This window comes from Camelus dromedarius, chromosome 1 (genome assembly GCF_036321535.1).
Source record: "Camelus dromedarius isolate mCamDro1 chromosome 1, mCamDro1.pat, whole genome shotgun sequence".
In the NCBI taxonomy this organism is placed as follows: Eukaryota; Metazoa; Chordata; class Mammalia; order Artiodactyla; family Camelidae; genus Camelus; species Camelus dromedarius.
In genome coordinates this window covers 45,658,309-45,676,903 of record NC_087436.1, presented here as the reverse complement: position 1 = coordinate 45,676,903, position 18,595 = coordinate 45,658,309, and the positions used below count along the sequence as shown (strand labels likewise).

Here is an 18,595-nt window from a genome sequence, read left to right as displayed (position 1 = left end):
TAGGAACACAGGTGATTCTCTTTAACTCTGCAGCTAATGTCCTGATTTGTAATGTTGATTTCTGGGGCTGCTGGAAAAACTCTGCAGGGCTAGACAGGTTGGGAGGATGTCTGGACTGTTAGCATTTTGAATCACTTTCTAGGATTTTAGAAAGTCAGTATTTCTCGATCTGAATTAGAAATTTTTCAAATGCTAATAATGGTCAATTCCTGCTTCCTGAACCCTATCCCCATAACAGCAGTGTCTGCTCACCATCAGCACCTGGGAAGGGGAGCTGGCTCTATAGACCCTGGAAGCCAGGATCAGGGGCTCTCTCCCTGTCACTGCCAGCTAGTTACCTGACTCAGCTCTGCAAGCAGAAAGCATCCTAAGGAAGGAAAGTTCTGCACTCGCTTGGGTCTCTGCTTTTTTAGCACATTATTTTCTAAAACAACTTGCTCTTCTTAAAGGCCTTGGAAGACTGCTAATACTTACATAGTCAGCTACACACCCTAATGTTTTCCTTTTAAAGAGCAGTGAACCATTCAATAAAAGGGATGTTACCATTTTGGCATTCCCCTCTGTTATTGTAACATTTCCTTTTTGTCAAAGTTGCTACTCTTGTCTTTGAGGGTTCCCCTGAAAGTTAAATCATTTTTAGAAGAAAGTATTGTGTAGGAGAAATTTTTGAGACTCCCAGGAAACTGGGGTAGTAGCCTCTGTAGTGGTGAGTGGTTTATACATAAGCCGTAAAAAGATACTGTAGTTCAGCAAGACCTTAAAGCTAACTTGTTTTACGTGGTGTGTGTTTATGGATGACAGATGTGCTTTTATAATAATACCAGTGACTTGGGATTCATACGATTTTAGGATTGACCATTCTCTCACTTGCCTCCAGTATGCTTTATGTCAGATAATACTGAACCTAAAGGAGGAATGGCTGGCTTCATGGTGATTGACATAAAGTCTGATTAGGAAAGTGAAACTATTGTTCTATCTCACAAATTGTTCACAGAAATTAGTGCCTGTTTTTGATATCTGAAAAACCCTAATCAGTTCAGAAAGTAACAGAAATGCCTTGATTCTCCTAGACTCTACTCCGGTGTCTTACCTCAGGGAGGATGGCCCCTATTCTGTGAGAAGTGTGTACCGCAAATGTCCGCCATCCTATCATGGGTACTGTCTCAACGGTGGTGTGTGTACTTATCTTGAACTAATCAACCACTCTGCCTGCACGTAAGTCAACCTGTTTTTCTGACAGCACAGAGATATATTGCAGCCATAACTTTTAGTGGATTTATAAAATTTATATTGAGATTTTTCTATAATTAGGTTTTTCCATATGCATTTACATATATAAATTGTGTGTGTGTGTACATACATGTGTTGCACCCTCCTTGCATATTACACCCCCACACACACCAGGTGCCAGTGGTAAATATAAAATTTAAGGAATTGGTGATTTTCCCTGTTACTTAAATATCTTGATGTTACTACTGATACAGTCTGGGGATTAAACTGAGAAGATTTCTTAAAACTTTGATTTATTTTCTGCCAAACAGATGAAGAGCATCTATGCTGTGTTTCTGAATTTAAAAAGTGTCACACTAGACATCTTGCCTTCAATTCTCAAAACTATTTGTGTGTGTATATATATATATTTTCCCCCCTTTTACTTCCTAATAGTTGGCATTTAGAGGTTTGTTTGTTTGGTAATAACTGCTGGATGCAGCCATGGCTGCCTTTTCCTCTGTTTTTGTCCCCGTTATGATTTCGGTGGGCAAAGTGTCGACCTGAAGAGAGGGTTCAAAGAAGCCCTGGAACTGTGAGGTGCTCCCACCACACTCACTTGGAAACTACCCCCCTCAGAGTCTTCAGTAAAACTACACTTACAAGATCTAGTTCTGGATCAAATCTTATTTTTAATTACTTTCATTTTTTGAAGGCAATATAAGGGAATCAAAAAATAAATAGGTCTCTTATGGCTAGACTCCTGACTCATGAATAATTTTCTACGTGGCTGAGGAAGGAGTGATAGAATATTCCAGTCCTCACAAATAGATGCTATAAGCTTAAAGGCTTTGATTATTTTATCAATAATACTCAGCAGAAACATAGTCTGAATTTATAGAAGAACAAGTTATATTCTGTGATAAAGTGTATGGCCTTGCATTATAAATCATGTCAGCCTGACAAAAATAGTGAAAATTGCTCATGAATATTAGCAAAAATAACACAGTTCTAGTAGAAATCTGCTTCCATATTCATATTTTATGCTGTGATTTTCTAACCTAAGGTAAAGTTTAGTACTTAACATTAATCATCCTTGATTTTGATAATAAGAATCAAATTGTTTTTACCTGTTTGTGGCTCCTTACTATTCCAAATAGTGAAATTCTGAAGACAAATGTGTTAGTCATGGTTTGCGTTTCTCTCTGATACTTGAACTCTGGGTTACAAAAGGCATTGTTATAGTATGAGGGTACTGCAGGGTTGCATATTGCAGTTAGCATATTAATTTCATTTGGACCGAATTCATTAAATGAATTGTGAACTCTTTAGCACACTGCTTTTTTGTCATTAAATCCTGATGAAAATATCATATTCCCCTGATAATGTTTTAAACACAAGCTGCACAAAATGACGATTAAACTGAAGTTAACACTTAATTTTAAGGACCTTTCATTGAAAGCAATATTTAAAATATCACCAGAGTTCCTATTAATCTGGATCATAACTTTGTTTTTGAATTCTGTATTTAATACAAACATGGTTTAATCAAACATTCAACCTTTCCCTCCTTCCCTGCCCTGATGACCTCACCTTGTATTTAATTCCATAATAAAATGTCTCTAGGGGGTGCTTCCCAGTCCAACTTTGATTTGAAACACTTCATAGGCATCATTCTGTACAGAGTGTTCTTAATGTTGTGAGAAGGTTGATAAAGGTTGCTTGGAGGCCGTGGAAGCTCCCCTCAGATACAGGGACCCCCTGGCTGCCCCAAGGACGCAGAGGATGTGAGAACTGAAAGTCTCCATGCCCAAAGTTGTCTTCACGGGTTCCCTGCTCGGGGGATTCTCAGAGGACTCCAAACCTCCTGACCACAGAAGAGGTCTTCATTTATTCTGGTTTGGATCCCTTCCAGGCAGATCTTCTTCCACCCAAGTTCCCCCAACATCAGTGCTGTGAAACATTTCATAAACAAAGAGTTGTGTGGCTAAATCAGTTAGAGAAATGCTGCATATGCTAGCCTTCAGTTCTTGATTCATTTTACACCACAACACATGAAAAAGTCTTACTGACCTTAGTTTAGTCCAGAATTTCTTGAAATTATTTGACCATGGAAACTGAAACTTACTTGGCCAGAGAATCTTGTGTTTGGTATAGGAGAAGAACTAACTGATAACCCAAAGAGCTAGTGGTGTGTGGCCCGCCTATGTGAAATTCTGGCTGGCTGCTCTGGGGCCTTACAAGGCTGAGAGGCTTTGATATTGCAGCCTGCCTTGGCTCCTCAGGTCTCTTGTCATGAGCTTGTTATATTCTTTGAGAGCCTAAAATCTCTGAGAGGATTAGAGATACGGCCTTTTAACATTCAGCAGTTTAAAAGTGGCTGCTAGGCATTGATAGTAAATGTCTACATGCAAAGACAGCTAGAATTAAAACAACATCCTGGACAGTCAGGGGGTAACTTGGTGGTCCTTTCTGCTACCTACACTCAGATCCTGCATTCTCTTACAGGGTCAGTTCTAGAAGAATAGTTTTTCAGAGGTGCATGGAGCTTAAAACCCTTTTTGAAAGTGACCCAATGTAGTAAAAAGAACACAGGCTTTGAAATCAGAGAACCATTTACACCAGACTTGCCATTCACTAGCTATGTGACCTGATACAAATGACTTAACCTCTTTGAGTCTCATCTTCCTCATCTGTAAACTGGAGATGTGCCATCAAGAATAAAATAAGTGAAAGTGCCTAGCACAGTATCAGAAACATAAGGTGCATAACAGATGTTAGTTCTTTTCCCTCCTGTCTCTGAAAGTGCCTCGCCAAAGCTCCAATGACCAACTCAGGGGTTAGACTCGAGACCTTCACGGGCTTCATCCGTGCATTAGGTGCTTGCTTCATCCAGAGCTTTTCCCACACTGCCTCTTCCCACCGCAGGGACTGGTATCAACTCACTGTATATTCATTCCTTCACCTCCATTTGGAATAAAGTGGGGACATGGGCATAGAGACCGTGGATCCAGGGCCAAGGGGAAGAAATTCCTAACAAGTGAGCATCACAAAATTTTTAATAGAATTTTTCTGTGCTGCTTGTTTTATTTCTTTTTTAATCGAAGTATGGTTGTTTTACAATGTCGTGTTCGTTTCTGGTGTACAGCACAGTGATTCAGTTATACGTGTATATATCTTTTTCACAAGTTCTTTATCATAGGTTTTTGAATATAGTTCCTTGTGCTAAACAGTAGGCCCTTGTTATTTATTTTATATATAGTAGTTTGAATCTGAAAGTAATAGAATATTTTTAAAGTTTATGCTCTCGCAAAGAATAATAGAATATAGTTGTTGTATCCAAGATCCCGAGTTTCTGGAAGCATGCATTCCCAGTAGATGGCAGCATTGTTTCACCTACTTTCATCTGAAGGATCACAAACCTTCACATTTGTGTTGGTCTCTGGTAATTCCAGTCACAGCTTCACTAATGAAGCAGCAGTGAATGCTGATTTTCCTCCTTTAGGTTTTCCATCTTGAAGAAACTAGGCAAATGCTTGTGTGTCGCCACTGAGACCTCTTGGCCTGTAGTGATTAAAAAAAGAAAAAAGGGAGAGTGGTTTCCTCTGCAGTCTGTGCTTCCTCTTCAGAGACCACTCATATCCTTTTACAGCCTGGTCTCAAGTAAGACTCTGCCTTCAAATTCTTCCTTCCTTCGACCTGTACTCATTGCAGTCTGGCCAAACATTTGTTCCAAAACTTCTTTGGCTCATAAGGCAGAGTTGCTTTGTTGGTCTTCGAAAGAGTTCTTGATAGGATTTTAGCCTAACAGAGATTGGTCTTTAACCAATGTTCTGCAAAGCCTTATGGAGGTGCTATGCAAATAATCCCCTATTTATCCCAGGGCCAACAGACCAATGAGGGAAGTCCATGCTGCATTAACTTGTCAACTAGAGTGCTTTCAACACACCTTTGATGGATTTTCCATATGCTTCCAATAAAGAGCTGAGGCTGAAATGCAGAGGTTGAGAGACGGCTGGCTATTGAGTGTAAAAATATTAGCATGTATGGCCATGGCTCACTGCTGACCTCTGTTTGTGTGTTGTCACAGCTGTGTTGTTGGCTTCTTCGGGGAGCGATGTCAGTCTCAAGACTTTACATGGTGGGATCTGCGCCACGCTGACCACGGGCAGCAGCAGAGCATCACCGTGGTGGCTGTCTGTGTGGTGGCACTGGTCCTGCTGCTGCTCCTGGGGCTGTGGGGGGCTCACTACTACAGGTGACTTTTCTTCCATTGGCACTTTCAACCTCCTTCTAGCTCCCGGGAGCTCCTTGCAATGAGCTTCTTCTACACAGTTATTTCATTTAACAAGTAGAATAGCACTAAAAGAAAACAAAAAATGGTCCAGGATTTCACTGCTCTAAAATATCAGTGGTTTTATTGTTCCATTCTAGTCTTTGCTCATAGACCTGTGTAGTTTATGGGATTGTTATTTACCATAGTGCATTTTTATATTCCACTTTTTTCTTTTAGCATCACATGCTTTTCTCCCCACAGCCTGCATGTAACTATAATTTTTCATGGCTGCCTTCCACTGAGTTGATTTCCCACAAAGTATTAACTTTGGTTCAAGAAAATCAGTATCTTCCCTAACTTGGAAAGAAGCTTCTGGTTCTTGAAGCTTATGTTTTCAATAATTTCAAGTTAAAAGTTTAAAACTGTGGAATGATACTATTTACACAATTAAAAAAAAAACTACATAAGGGTGAAGAAATGGGCATCGCATTGTTTGCTCATTATTTACTATCTTAAAAAGTAGGATAGTATCTCCACTATCATCAATATTGAAAAGCATTATATGTACTATTGTAGTTTGGCATATAGGAATTAATAAATGCTTTCTGTTGTTATTGTTATGATTTTCCATGAACTGTAATCTTACCCAAGGAGTCACATATTCTGAACCCTTTTCTCTTTTGAGATGCAGGATTCTCAGGTACAAACTTGAAATTTTAATTCAGTGGTCCATCAGTAACCATTGTACTTTTTAGGCTGGTATTCAATCAGTATCTTGGATGTTTGTAGGAAGAATATTGTATAATCTGTGGTTCATCCCATTGGACAGAACATCAAAAGACAAGTAGATGCTTGGCAAATAATGTAGAAAAAACAGAAGGAAGAAACTTAAGTACATATATACTATAATTATTAAGTATTTTTTCTTATTCTATGGGCTGTGACATAGTAAGATTCTGCTAAGATCAAATTAAAACTGCCAGTCTAAACATTGCCATATTACTAATGAATACCAATAAATAGAGCTCTAGCATTGAGTTTTTAAGTTAGATATGTTAACAATTTTCTTTAAAGAGTTAAAATCAGTTGCTCCTCCTTTTGTATCAGATTGTGTAGATTGACTTTTCTATATCGACTGCTCAATACTGTTTGTCTTGTGTATCTCTGAAAAGATTAATGTTTGTGGAACTAAGTAATTTTAAAGTATTTAAGATATTATTACTTCATAAAACTTGATTTCTTGGAAGGACCCCTTTGTAAGGAAATCAACAGGAAAGTAATGTCAGAAACTATAATTTGGAACTTTGAAACTGTTTCTATTAGCCACTTAATTTTTTTTCCTCATTGCCTTTGATTAAAAATAATAACCCACACCATTTCCTAGTACTATCTGTTACATGGAATTCATAGCTCTGGGACGGGCTTCCCCAGCAGCCCCTGCCTTCCTTATTGCCGTTCCTCAGAATGTGCAGGCAGGCCTGTCTGACCAAGCATTGTGCTCCTAGTGAAAATTAAGCTGCCATCTACCCCAAGATAGCAGTGCCATTTTGGAGTCTTGAGTCTGGCTGGTGGTCTTCCCCACCATCTTTCCTTCATTGCCTTCCCTTAAATGGGTGCTCAGTGTGTACCTGTCTCTCTCTCTCTCAAGGCTATGCTTTGAGGACAGGGATCCCACTGTAAGGCTCCATCTCCCTCCCTTCCTCCCCCCAGGGCATGACATCATGCCTTGAAAAGACTAGCACTTAATGTTTGTCAAATAAGTATTTTATAAAACTAGATTTGGAGGCAGGACACCTAGTCCATTCCCTGGCTTGGCAGCTACGAGACAGTCTTCTCTTGGGTGTTCCACTCCTTGTGTTCTTGCTCTGACGCCTTTGAAATTGCAGCAGGCCAAGGAAGGAACCTAGGCTTTGTGTCATTGTGACCCACCTCCTGGGCTGCCATTGGTAGCTGTGTGCCTTGGGTGCATCAATACTGTTGTCCAGCCCTGCTGGCTTCACTTGTAAAATGGAGCTAATAGAGGGTGTGTCACACAATTGCTGTGATAGTATTTCCATAGGCACTCCCTCCCCCACAAAATTCTAAGTCCATTTAGGTAGAGATTTTGTTGTTGTTTTTCCAGTCACTGGTACTAGGACAGAGCCTAGGATATAGTTTGTACTCAATCAATGTGTCCATGACTGCATGGCTCCCCTCTGCCTCACCCCACGCCCTCCACTCTCTTCTTACAGTACCTTGGAAAGAGTGAAGCATCATCTGGAAAGTAATGCAGGAAAGAATACCTTAAAATTCCAAAGTTATGCTTCTGGTATTCTTAATACTTCTCTCCCATGCATTTTAAGTACCTAATTTTCAGTAGCAAAAGTAGTTGTCCCTGCCCATCAGTGAGTGTGCTGTTGTTTTGTTTTGAGATTGTCTCACATTTTGGCTTTATTGCAGGTCTCAGAAGCTGCTATCGAAAACTCCAAAGAATCCTTATGAAGAGTCCAGCAGAGGTGTGAGTGGTATCGGGCCTGCTGATGGCGAGACTGGGATGTCCTCTTGTCCCCAACCTTGGGTAATGTGACTAAAGTACTCAAAGCAAGAAATTGGTTTTAAATTAATCCTCGTTCATTTTTTCTCATTCTTCAATGAGTTCAAAGAGACTAGAACATGTTCTAGCTTCCACCTGGTGCTAATAATGCCCAGCACCCCAGTAACAGGGGAGGTCCTGGGTGGGCAGTGGGGGTGGGGACCTGTGTCCCAAATTAATCAGACAAGCTAAAGCAGTGCCATAACATAATGGCGCAGGACATTTATGGGTTTTTTTTCTATCATGTAGTTTTTTCCTGTAACAGCTTTTTATGTCTTTGTGAAAAGTCATTCCCAATTTTTAGGTGATCCCTTTCAGATGGATGCCTTAAAAAGCCAAGATTATCCTCCTAATTTTCTTAACATTTCTTTTCTCACACATATTTTAAGTCCCTAAACTTCAGCAGCAAAACAGTTGCCATGTTTAGCAAACAAAAATAAAGGACACCTAGTTAAATTCATACTAATACTAAAAGCCCAAATTTAAATTCAAATTTAACTGGGTATTCTGTATTTTATCTGGCAACCCTATACATTTTCCAAACAGCATAGGGATGATTGGGAAGTTCAAAATGCTTCATAGATCATCCACTTGAGCAATTGACCCTCAACACTAGAGGGCAGACTTGGGACAGGCACTCTTGAAATTGTTGGAATTTCCATTTCCAGAATCCTGTCAGAGATAACTTGACTGGTTCAGTGTGTGTTGTTGGTATCATTTCTGGTATATATTGTGGAAGAGGCTGGACTATTGGCAGGTCCATGGGGGAATGAAAACCTGGCAGCACCTAGGGAAAAGGTTATTAGGGAGAGGTTTTGGAGGGGCAAAGGCAACATTTGGGGTCTTTTCCATGTCATTTCTTCCACTCCCCAGCCTCTACCTCACTTGCATTTCCAGAGAATAGCTTTCCTGTGGCTGTGCTTTTGACTGACAAGTGATCATCTGTCCCTGCCTGTTATAGGCATTCAGTGCATACTTATTTTTTTGGTTGAACTTGAGTACAGAAATACAGTAAGAATTGTGAATTCTGGCTTTCCTCTCTCACCATTTGGCTAATTTTCAGCGAGTCACTTAACCACTGTTTCCTCATCAGGACTCCAAGGTATTTGGATTATATGAGCTCTAAGATCCTGTCTGTCTCTGGAGATTTTGTAGGTGTGTGAACCTCGGTGGACTTAACTATAGAATGTCCTCAGTTCTTTGAAGCTTCATGACTTTGCGGACTTCTCGATTACCCAGATTGTATGTGTCAGTCTCTATGGTACTTCCTTCAGTTTCGGATAGCAAGTTTAGTTCATCTTATTTAAATCATGGGAGAGAAGGAGAAACACAGTCTGTGTGTATCTAGCTTTTTAAAAAATCAAAAACACTTGCCACTGTCGTGAGCAGCTTGCTGGCTCAGGGCTGTGGTGGGAGGCCTGGGGATGCTGAGCTCAGTCTCCCAGCCATCAGAACTGTCGTCGACACCAATGGTTGCTGCAGATATCTTTGCGGGTGGGAGAGAGCTGAGCACCCAAACTGAAGGAGAAGCAGCAGAAACAAATTTGTTTCCATTGGCTGCCTTCCCCAACCCAGCACAGAATTCTGGGACCTATTGACAGAGAGGCATGTGGTTGGAAAATCTGCAGTGCAGAGGGCTGGATTTTGGCTTGAGCCAGAAAAGTGGGCATGTGCCCTTAAACAGTGGGTCATGTATCAGTTTTGCAGTATGTTACTGCAGAGATCACTGATGCGGAGGAGATGGTGAAGTGTGATTAGTGTTGTGGAAAACAAGATAATGGAAACGTGTTCAGAGGACTTACCCTTCTCTTACTAACGTTTCTCTCCCTAATCAACTCCATTCATTATTCTTCCTACACTTTTCTCAAAGAGGAACATGACCAAGGAGATTTTTTTTTCTATTCCCTTTTCCTCATTGTATTTCTGCATTATGGGCTCATTATATAGAGGGCCCACTTCTGAATCCATAGGGCATAATCAACCAAAACCTTGGGGCATTCCCTCTGCTGTGTTCCTGATTGGCAAGGAAGGACTTCACCAAACTGCATCCTTCATCCTGGGTCGTGGGGTCACTTCTTTTCTTTCCTTTTATCATTAGTCTGCTTTAATCCCTGATCTATCTGGTGTGACTGTGAGCCTGTGAACTCTGCCCAGCCCGCACTGCAAGTGCCCAGTCAAATGTGGACAGTACAAACAATGATAAAAATAATCATTTTGTTGACCAAAGAGAAATGATGTTTTCTGGGCCTGACTTTTAGAATTCTGGTTCCCAAGCTGTTCAGGCATGAAAAGACATCTCATGCATCCCTGCAAAATAGCAGTTGCACTATTAGTTCTTATTCCCACTAGTGAGCCCAGATTACTCAGAACTTGGTAGCACGTTTAAGTGAATTTTATTAACTAAGCACACACACATATTTGAAAAGTTGGAGCGTGTACATGTATGAAATATTATTTGGCCAGTGGACAGTGCTCAGACCACTTGTGTATTCTTGGATTGCTTATAGTAAAAAGTAGCCCCCGGGGATCCATGACCCACAAGTTGGGATTCCAGAATTAGAAGAGTAATTCAGTAAAGGTATTGGCTGTACCTAGTGGCTTTAATAGGGAGTAACATAAGGTTTCTAACTGAAAACTGAATCTTTCATTAGCCAGAGGGATAAATTTGATCAGGGGCTTTCTTTCAGCTTCCACCCTCCGTAGGGTGAACATGACCAAGCCACAGACTTTTATTTAATGTATGTTGAGATAATTTATGAATTTTAACAATATTCTGTCTCTCCCTTTTGTTCTCTGCAGTTTGTGGTTATAAAGGAACATCAAAACCTCAGGAATGGAAGTCAACCTCTAGCCCTCGAGGATGGCCTGGTAGCAGATGTTGGCCAGTTTTCTTCTCTGGAGCCTGGTGAATGATTATCTTTACCTGGATCTTGAGGGTTTCCGTGAACGTGAAGAGTCTCATCTATGCACAGAAACAATAGTTAAATTGTATAAGCTATAAATGACATAGAACTTCAGAGAAGTATATTTGGACTAGATTCTTATCTTCTGTGAGGTTACCATTTCACTCAAAACTCTGGTTGCACAGCAGTCTGCTAGATTCCTTTGAGCCAGCACAGAATGAGTGATTCTTTGTTTTTGAATTAGATTGGAATTTGAGGTCATTTTGGGGGCTTGGGGTCTATTTTGGCATCTGTAGGTATGGTTCCAGTGAAATTGCAAATGGCTCCAAGACCATGTGTTCCATGTCCTTGTAGGAAGGGTTTTTGTGAATTTAGGTTGATCTGAGGGGGTTCTCCTAGGGATGTGGGAGTATTTATGTTTTATCAGGGGCTAGTCCTCAGCCAGATGCCTGGCCATCTTGAAATCTAGCCAGACCACTGGGAGAGAGGCCATAAAATCCACCCACGTTCTCAGACTGTTATGGAACTCAGTCTGCTTCAGGTAGATGTGGAGTTAGATGTGATTTGATGTAATACTTTTGCCAAGAGTTGGATTATGATAAACTTGTTGGGCTTGGATGTAGTATTTCCTAACTCAGAGGACAAGGTTTGAACATGCTTTGTATCATAAGCCTTTAGAAAGTTTCAGAGAAACTTTGAGTCAACAAAAATAGTTCCTCTGCTAATGAGAGGTACTTCAGCCCCACTTATATTTTTTTGGTATTTGCCCTTCATAAATATGCTTATTACCATTCTCTCCTCCTTACATTTCCTTGTAGAGAGAACATAGACTTGTTGTTTTGAAAACTCACTCTAAATCCCCCTCTCATACCTATGTTGCCATGTAACCCAAATTCAGTATAACGTTATTTCCTAATTTGAGGAGGGTTCTGGATATTAAGGTATGCTTCCGCATTGAATATCAAAACTACAATGTAAAATGTATTTTAATATATATTGTTACTAGAGTTTCTACCTGGATAATGAAAATTTAGCATTTTCAAAAGTTCCTTGGGTTTTTGTCGTTATTAGTAGCATTTTTGAAAGTAGTGGAATATCTTGTAGTTTCATAGTACTTTTTATTGAGGGGCTAAAAGCAAATAATTCTTTTTTATGAAGGTAATCTCCTTTAGAGGTACATATAATGTAATTTTTGCAAGATAATTAGTAGTGCAATTTAAAGAGTATGGTTAAACTCAGAAAAGAACTAAGAACTGAGTACTCAGGATTAAATTAGAATCTCTTTTTCTTCATTCTGTTGCAGTTTAACCCATTCTTTATGAGCCACTTATATACTTGTCTCCCAGTATGAGTGATCATGTTCCCAGTTGTGTCCAGCCATCTCATAAATGTCTGTTTACGAAAGTGCATGTAGAGATTGGAGGTGGGGAGGTAGAGTGGAAAATGAGATAAATAAGACTGGCCCTGAGCCAGTTCTTTCTCTGTACTCCTGGAAAACCCATTAAACCACAGGCTATACCAGTGGTGGATCCATAGAACCATATTCATTGACCTTAGCTAACATCAACTAGGGCAGGTTAAGTGCAGAGTACCTTGCTAGGGGAGAGGTACTAGTACTAGGTACTTGAGAGCTCTGTTCTCAAGTCATATGGTCCAGATGGGGAGAGAGGAAGTACACAGGGAAAGCTAAAGAGCAGTGTCAGATAGCATAGTCTTTTGAATCATCTTAAGTAACCAAAAGTACTGTAATTCTTTAAAAACTGGGTCCAGAATGGTTTGAAAATGGGATCATTTTGTGCCTCATATTTCAGGCTTACTCTCCAGTCACTACTGTTTGGTTCTCTCTTGCTAGACATTGTGAGTGCTGTGAATACTGAAATGTCTTTTTTCTCTTATATAGGGCCACTGCAGTCACCACCGTGGAGGAAGGAGCCCCAGATGTATATGGGCGCAGAACAAGGATGCTGCATCCCTTCATCTGGTGACAAAGGCTCTGGTCTCCAGGGGATGAAGTGTAGCTTTCATCTACCCTCCTGTGGGGTACGACCCATTGCTGTGGGGCTTGAGAAGTCCCATTCTCTCCTGTCAGCTAACCCATTAAGGCAGCAAAGAGCCCCAGATCCACCACACCAAATGGAGGTGACTCAGTGAAAACTGGAATTGAAAGTAAGCTCAAGAAGAACAATTATTGATGGCCAGTAGTATTTCATTTCAAAAAGTAGAGGAAAAACAAATTTTTGTTCTACTGTCTCTATAGCTAATCACCTACTCAGCGTCAGAGACAAATACACATGGTGATTTTGTGTCTTCCTTCAAGTAGTCTCACTGCGGGTTTTCAAGTAAAAGTCACTGGGAGAATCACTGTATAACTCATTAGAAACCAAAAGGGGGACAGTAGTGCTTTGTAAACTGTGTTGTCTTCTATAATCAGTACACACAGATTTTTTTACCTGCAGCCCCAGAAGAAATCTGGGGTTAAAGCAATCAGTCATACAGTTACAATTTCTTTTATCTGGACAGAACATTTACCTTAATCTTATGAAATGGTTAGAATATTAAAATTATTATTACAATACATTATAGGCATTTAATTTTTCATTAGTGTGGTCCATGCTGGTAATTTTGCAGAATAAATTTTGATAAATTAATGGAAAATGTACTAACTTAGAACCTGATCTCTTAAGAATTAGATGGCTTTTTTTTTTCTGTTTTAAAATCTTTGAATGAAAACACTGAACTTTTAAAACATTACCCAAGAGACTTGTGTTTCTCAGTCATTACTGTCCTTTCTCCCACAGTTTTTTTTTTCTAATGAAAATGGTAAATTCCCCCTTTGTGTGTTTGCACAGAATTTTTACTTATTTTCAAAATATGAGATTATAAGCAAATTACCTGATTTATTTTCATTTTGGACAGCAATCAGTTTCTTCTAGTTATTTAAATAAAATCAGCATTAAACGAAAATTTTATTGTACACTTAGTTAATAAGTTATAGTTTAATTTTTATGTGTAATTTATAATTTATTTATAATTTAATTTTAATTAAGGAGATGTTAGAGTCAAGCCAAAATGATTTACAAGCTTGCTATTGTTACTTTAGAAAAAAAAGAATTTGAAATCTCTCTGATGTTATAAAGTAAAATTTCACAAGGTGTTCCAATTAAATATCATTCTTGCAGCCAAATCATTGTTACTATGAATTACACAACCTAATACAGTAACTGGATTGTTTTGGGCTTTGGATTATTCAGTTTATGCATTAACTATTCCCTTTGCTTATCTTTTCTTTCCTTTCTCTTGAACTCCTTGGACTTTGGTTATACCAGAAGTCAGCATGAAAAGGAGTTGAAGCACGTCTCAGGTAGATACTTCTAAGTTTTAGTAAAGATTTGGTGAGGGGAGGATAACTTTTATTAATTATTCAGCATGACCCTTTCCCTCAGTTAATTCAGATTTTTCTGTATTCAGTTTTGCTTTAATTGACAGTTGATAACCTGGAGGGTCAGAAGAGACCTGTCTTTTATTTCTAATGAGTGAATTGACCCCAGAAAAACAATAGTCATAATTCCCTTAATGATGGGGAAGTTACATTCCTAAGGGTAAATATTTTTCCTTCTTCCACAAGTGAGCATTTTTCTTTTAGCACGTGTTTCTTTTAGGATTCCAATGATAACCAAAGAGATAACATGAGACCACAGTGGCCCAAAACCTAGCATTAACTTTGAACCGTTATCTTCAAGTTGTTCAGTGACTTGATACCTCATAAACTGGGACCATGTGTTCTTGACCAGGCTCAACACCGTCTCCCTAGTCAGAGGAAAGAAAAACACACACTTTGTGTCCTTTAGTCAGCAAGTCACCCTGAAGTGATTTTCTTTTGTTGATGTTCCACGTCTCTACTAGAAATATCCTTCTTTAAAAACCTGTTTGTAAAAAAGGACATTTTTATCTGAGATATTTGATTTGCATTTTTTCCAGAGTGAATATTTTTGTTTCCTAAACCTCATGGTCTCATTGTGCACAATGCGTGACTGTGATTCTATTTGACTAAATGTCACCTACTACATATAGCATGAGCATTCTGCCTGCTTCTCCAGCACCTAATAGAAGGTTTAGCACACTCGATTCTTTTGAAACCATATGGTTCCAGGTCTACCTGTTAACCTTGATTTCCAACTTTTCATGTGAATAAATGATTATCGTGTGATAATTGAAAATATGTTAAAAGCACTAAATAAGAAAATATTAAAAAACATACATGCAAACCAACAAAAAGTCTGGGAGAAAGGAAATAGCTGGGTAATTCAAGCAGCTGTGACAGGCAAGATTTTGCTGTTTTGTTTTTACTTTTTCTTCTTTTTTAAAGTCCTTAAATGAGAAGCTCTCTCCACATTGTTTCATGCTGAGTTCTTCAACTCCAGGTGTGCCTGAAGCAGAGTTCTTGCCCGTTTGGAACTTGTAGCCATATGCTTACAACAACGTAGCTCAGTAGGAAAAAATGTGACGGATGCTGAATCTTAATCACTCATATATCTGAAACAGACGTTAGCAAGCACATAAATTACCTAGCTGGTGGTCATTTCCTTTTCTTGCCTCCTCTACAGTGAATAGTTGGCCTTCTGACATGGTTCAGTTTCCATTTCTGGTGGGCCAGAAGGAGCATTACGACATGCCATACTCAGCAAGTAAGCCTTTAGAGTGCATTCTAAACTTAAAGTGGTCAATCCCAGATTATTGCCTGAGTTACTTGGGTTCTTATTTTCCATTTATACCACTCATCTGCCAAAATGATAAAGTATAATAAAGTGTAGTAAAACTGTATCTTTATGGATTCCTTTTGGAGTCAGGCACTTGTGTCTTGGTTTCTTTAGCTCTAAATGAGGCCTCCTTTGTGTGAAACAACTTAAAGTAACAGCAGCACCCATACAAACTAAGGTGTTTCTACCACTGAGTTATTGAGGTACACAAAGCCTTTCTGCTATAAACACCAAATATTCTTTTTTTTTTTTTTCAAATTTAGGATAGTACTCTTTCTCTACCACTGTATGAAGCATGTTGAGCATAATTACATGTTTTCTTGATGACCTAAGAACCTCGTTACATACCAGCCATAATAGCATGCTACAGTTTTGTGATGTCAGAGCTCCTTTACTGCATAGCAGAGGTCCTTAGAACTTGAGTCCAAATACTTTAACCTATTTATTTTTATTACTTCTATGGACTTTGAAGCTGTCAGCTCTCATGTCTCTATCAGTTACCTTCCGTAGGCAGTCCTCCTCACCTTCCTTGTTGCTTCTGTTTTGTAAACTTTGTGTTCATATAACCAAGCAAGTTGGCACTGTAAGTAAAGTAAGAATACATGTGTATTGAAGGAGAGACTAAGAACATTTCCTGTATAAAGTACTGATGTTTTAGCTCATAAACTTTTGGCAGGTTGCATCCTTTTATTTTGTCCTTAGTCTTTCTCAGCTGCATTCTTAGAATGCAGATACGTAGATTCCAGGTAGACGAGGTGGTGTCTGCGTATTTAATGGCAATACAGAATGTAGAGGTTAAGAAGATGGTCTCTGAAGTCAACAGATCTGGATTTGAATCCCGTTGTGTCACTTAGCTAGCTTTGTTACCTTGTTCAATCTACATAATCTCTCTCAACTTCAGTCTCCTCCTCTGTAGGTTGGAGAGAGTAACACTACTGCTGTCAGAGGATTGTTGTGATTTTAAATGAAATAATGCATGCCGAGTACTTAGCATAATGCTTACCACACAATCAAATGGTATTGTAATAGTTATTATTTTGCCCCTTCTTGAGGCCACTGTATTCCTAGCATTAGTTTACACTGTGGTAACCTTGTTTGTATTGTTTCTAGTCCAAGCAAATGGCACATGAAGACGGGGCAAAGAGCAGAGTCCTAAACTGCTGGGTCAAAATTTTAAGAGGCATAATGCATAAATATCAAGACAGATTAAGCATTTAATTTTATTTTTTACATTAAAATGACTACCTTAGACATACATGTTTGGGACTCAGTAATTTATTTATCAAGTTTCATGCATTAGGTAAAGAAAATTAATGACCATATTATTATGAGACAACACTGCCTTGATACAACTGGGAAAAGCATTTTTTGTTTTTATCTACTTTTTTTAAAGGCAGGAAACTTAGAAGAGGCTTCTACTGAAAATCTTAGTTCACCTTCATAATTCAGACAGTAGACAAATATGTCATGTTTTATGAGACTAACACCCCCCTTTTTCTCCCCTTTTTTTTATAGTGAGATATTTATGTAACATTTGTTGGCAGCTGTTAAGCCAGGTAGAAATACACTGTAGAATGTGGACATTAGTTTTAAATACTTATTAATTTGTTAGAGTTGGAGACAGCAGCACAAAAGATGCAGGTGGTAACTTCTAATGGTAGGTAAGAAAATACATAATTAGAGTTCTAGTACCACCTGATCTGTCAATAGCAACTTTCCAAAATTTTTCATTATCATCACCTGCTTTTATTAATATTTTCACCTGTTGCCTCAGTAATAAGGAAATACTATCTAAAAAACTGGAATGACTGGACTATGATTAAGCTTTTAAGCCATTTATACCCAAATCTCATTTAAACCTCCTTGTCCCATAGATGTGGGTATATATGATAGTTTGCAGTGAGGTCAAAAAGCCTTTGTATCTGTGGAATTAAAGTATTTTTCTCCAGAGTTCTTACATTTGCATTGTGCTTTTTAATTTACTAAAGATTTTTGTGTTTGTTATCTTATTTGACCTCATTAAGGAGAATTAATCCAAACTATGATGTTAGTGGGGCAGATATTCTTTCCATTTTACTCACTCTTAAAGACTGTATCCAAAGCCAAAGGAAAGTGAAGATTAATAATAAAATACATTACTAGAAATAAAAATTACTTCATAATGATAAAATGTTCAGTTTGCCAGAAATATAGTCTAATTCTAAAATCATATACACTTAATACCCAGCCTCAAATATATAAAGCAAAAAATTGACAGCTTGCAAGAAGTATTGAAGAAAACACTATTATAGTAGCAGATTTTACCGTACTACTCTTGGTAATTAATAAACTTAGGAGACAAAAAAACTAGTAAGGATATAGAGACTTTAAAGTATAATGATTACAATTGGAGATATATATATATATATATATATACACATACATATACATACATACATACATACATATATATAAAAAACATATAGAAATTCATGAACATTAGTTTGTGTTAATCCATAACGTAGCTTCAAGAAGTTTCACAAGACATAAGTGCAGTAATGTAGACCATATTCTCTGAACATAATAAAATTGAGTTAGAGTTAACTCATAAGTGATAGTGAGATTGCTTGGAAATTAGAAAAACACTTCTAAATAACAAAGGTCAAAGATGAAATCATAATGGAAATTAGAACATAGAAATGAACAATTGTGAAAATTCTATATACCACAACTCATGGAACATAACTAAAATGACAGAGGGAATTTTATAGCTTTATTTCCTTAAATTATACGGGAAAAAAGACTGAAAATTAGTTAAGAAGCACCCAACTGAAGTAGTTAAAAAAAAGTTGAATAAATCCAAAGAAAGTGTAAACAAAGATATGTATCATAAAGAGCA

At 38.3% G+C, this 18,595-nt stretch overlaps 1 protein-coding gene across 3 annotated transcripts in view; it reads left to right on the top strand.

Moving 5' to 3' along the window:
* EGF (epidermal growth factor) overlaps positions 1–15,781 on the top strand; it is an 84,514-nt gene extending 68,733 nt beyond the window's left edge. Inside the window, exons 19-24 of one of the 3 annotated variants that reach the window (XR_010379334.1) lie at positions 1,071–1,215; positions 5,300–5,467; positions 7,925–8,042; positions 10,857–10,962; positions 12,861–14,321; positions 15,565–15,781. Coding sequence is in view for 2 of the 3 variants with exons in the window: in XM_010981085.3 (XP_010979387.1) it covers positions 1,071–1,215; positions 5,300–5,467; positions 7,925–8,042; positions 10,857–10,962; positions 12,861–13,111 (788 nt within the window). In the remaining variant the exon portion in view is untranslated. Of the gene's footprint in view, positions 1–1,070; positions 1,216–5,299; positions 5,468–7,924; positions 8,043–10,856; positions 10,963–12,860 lie in introns of all 3 variants that reach the window. The other 2 variants (XM_010981085.3, XM_010981086.3) reach the window with 2 other exon arrangements.
* Positions 15,782–18,595: the final 2,814 nt, after the last annotated feature.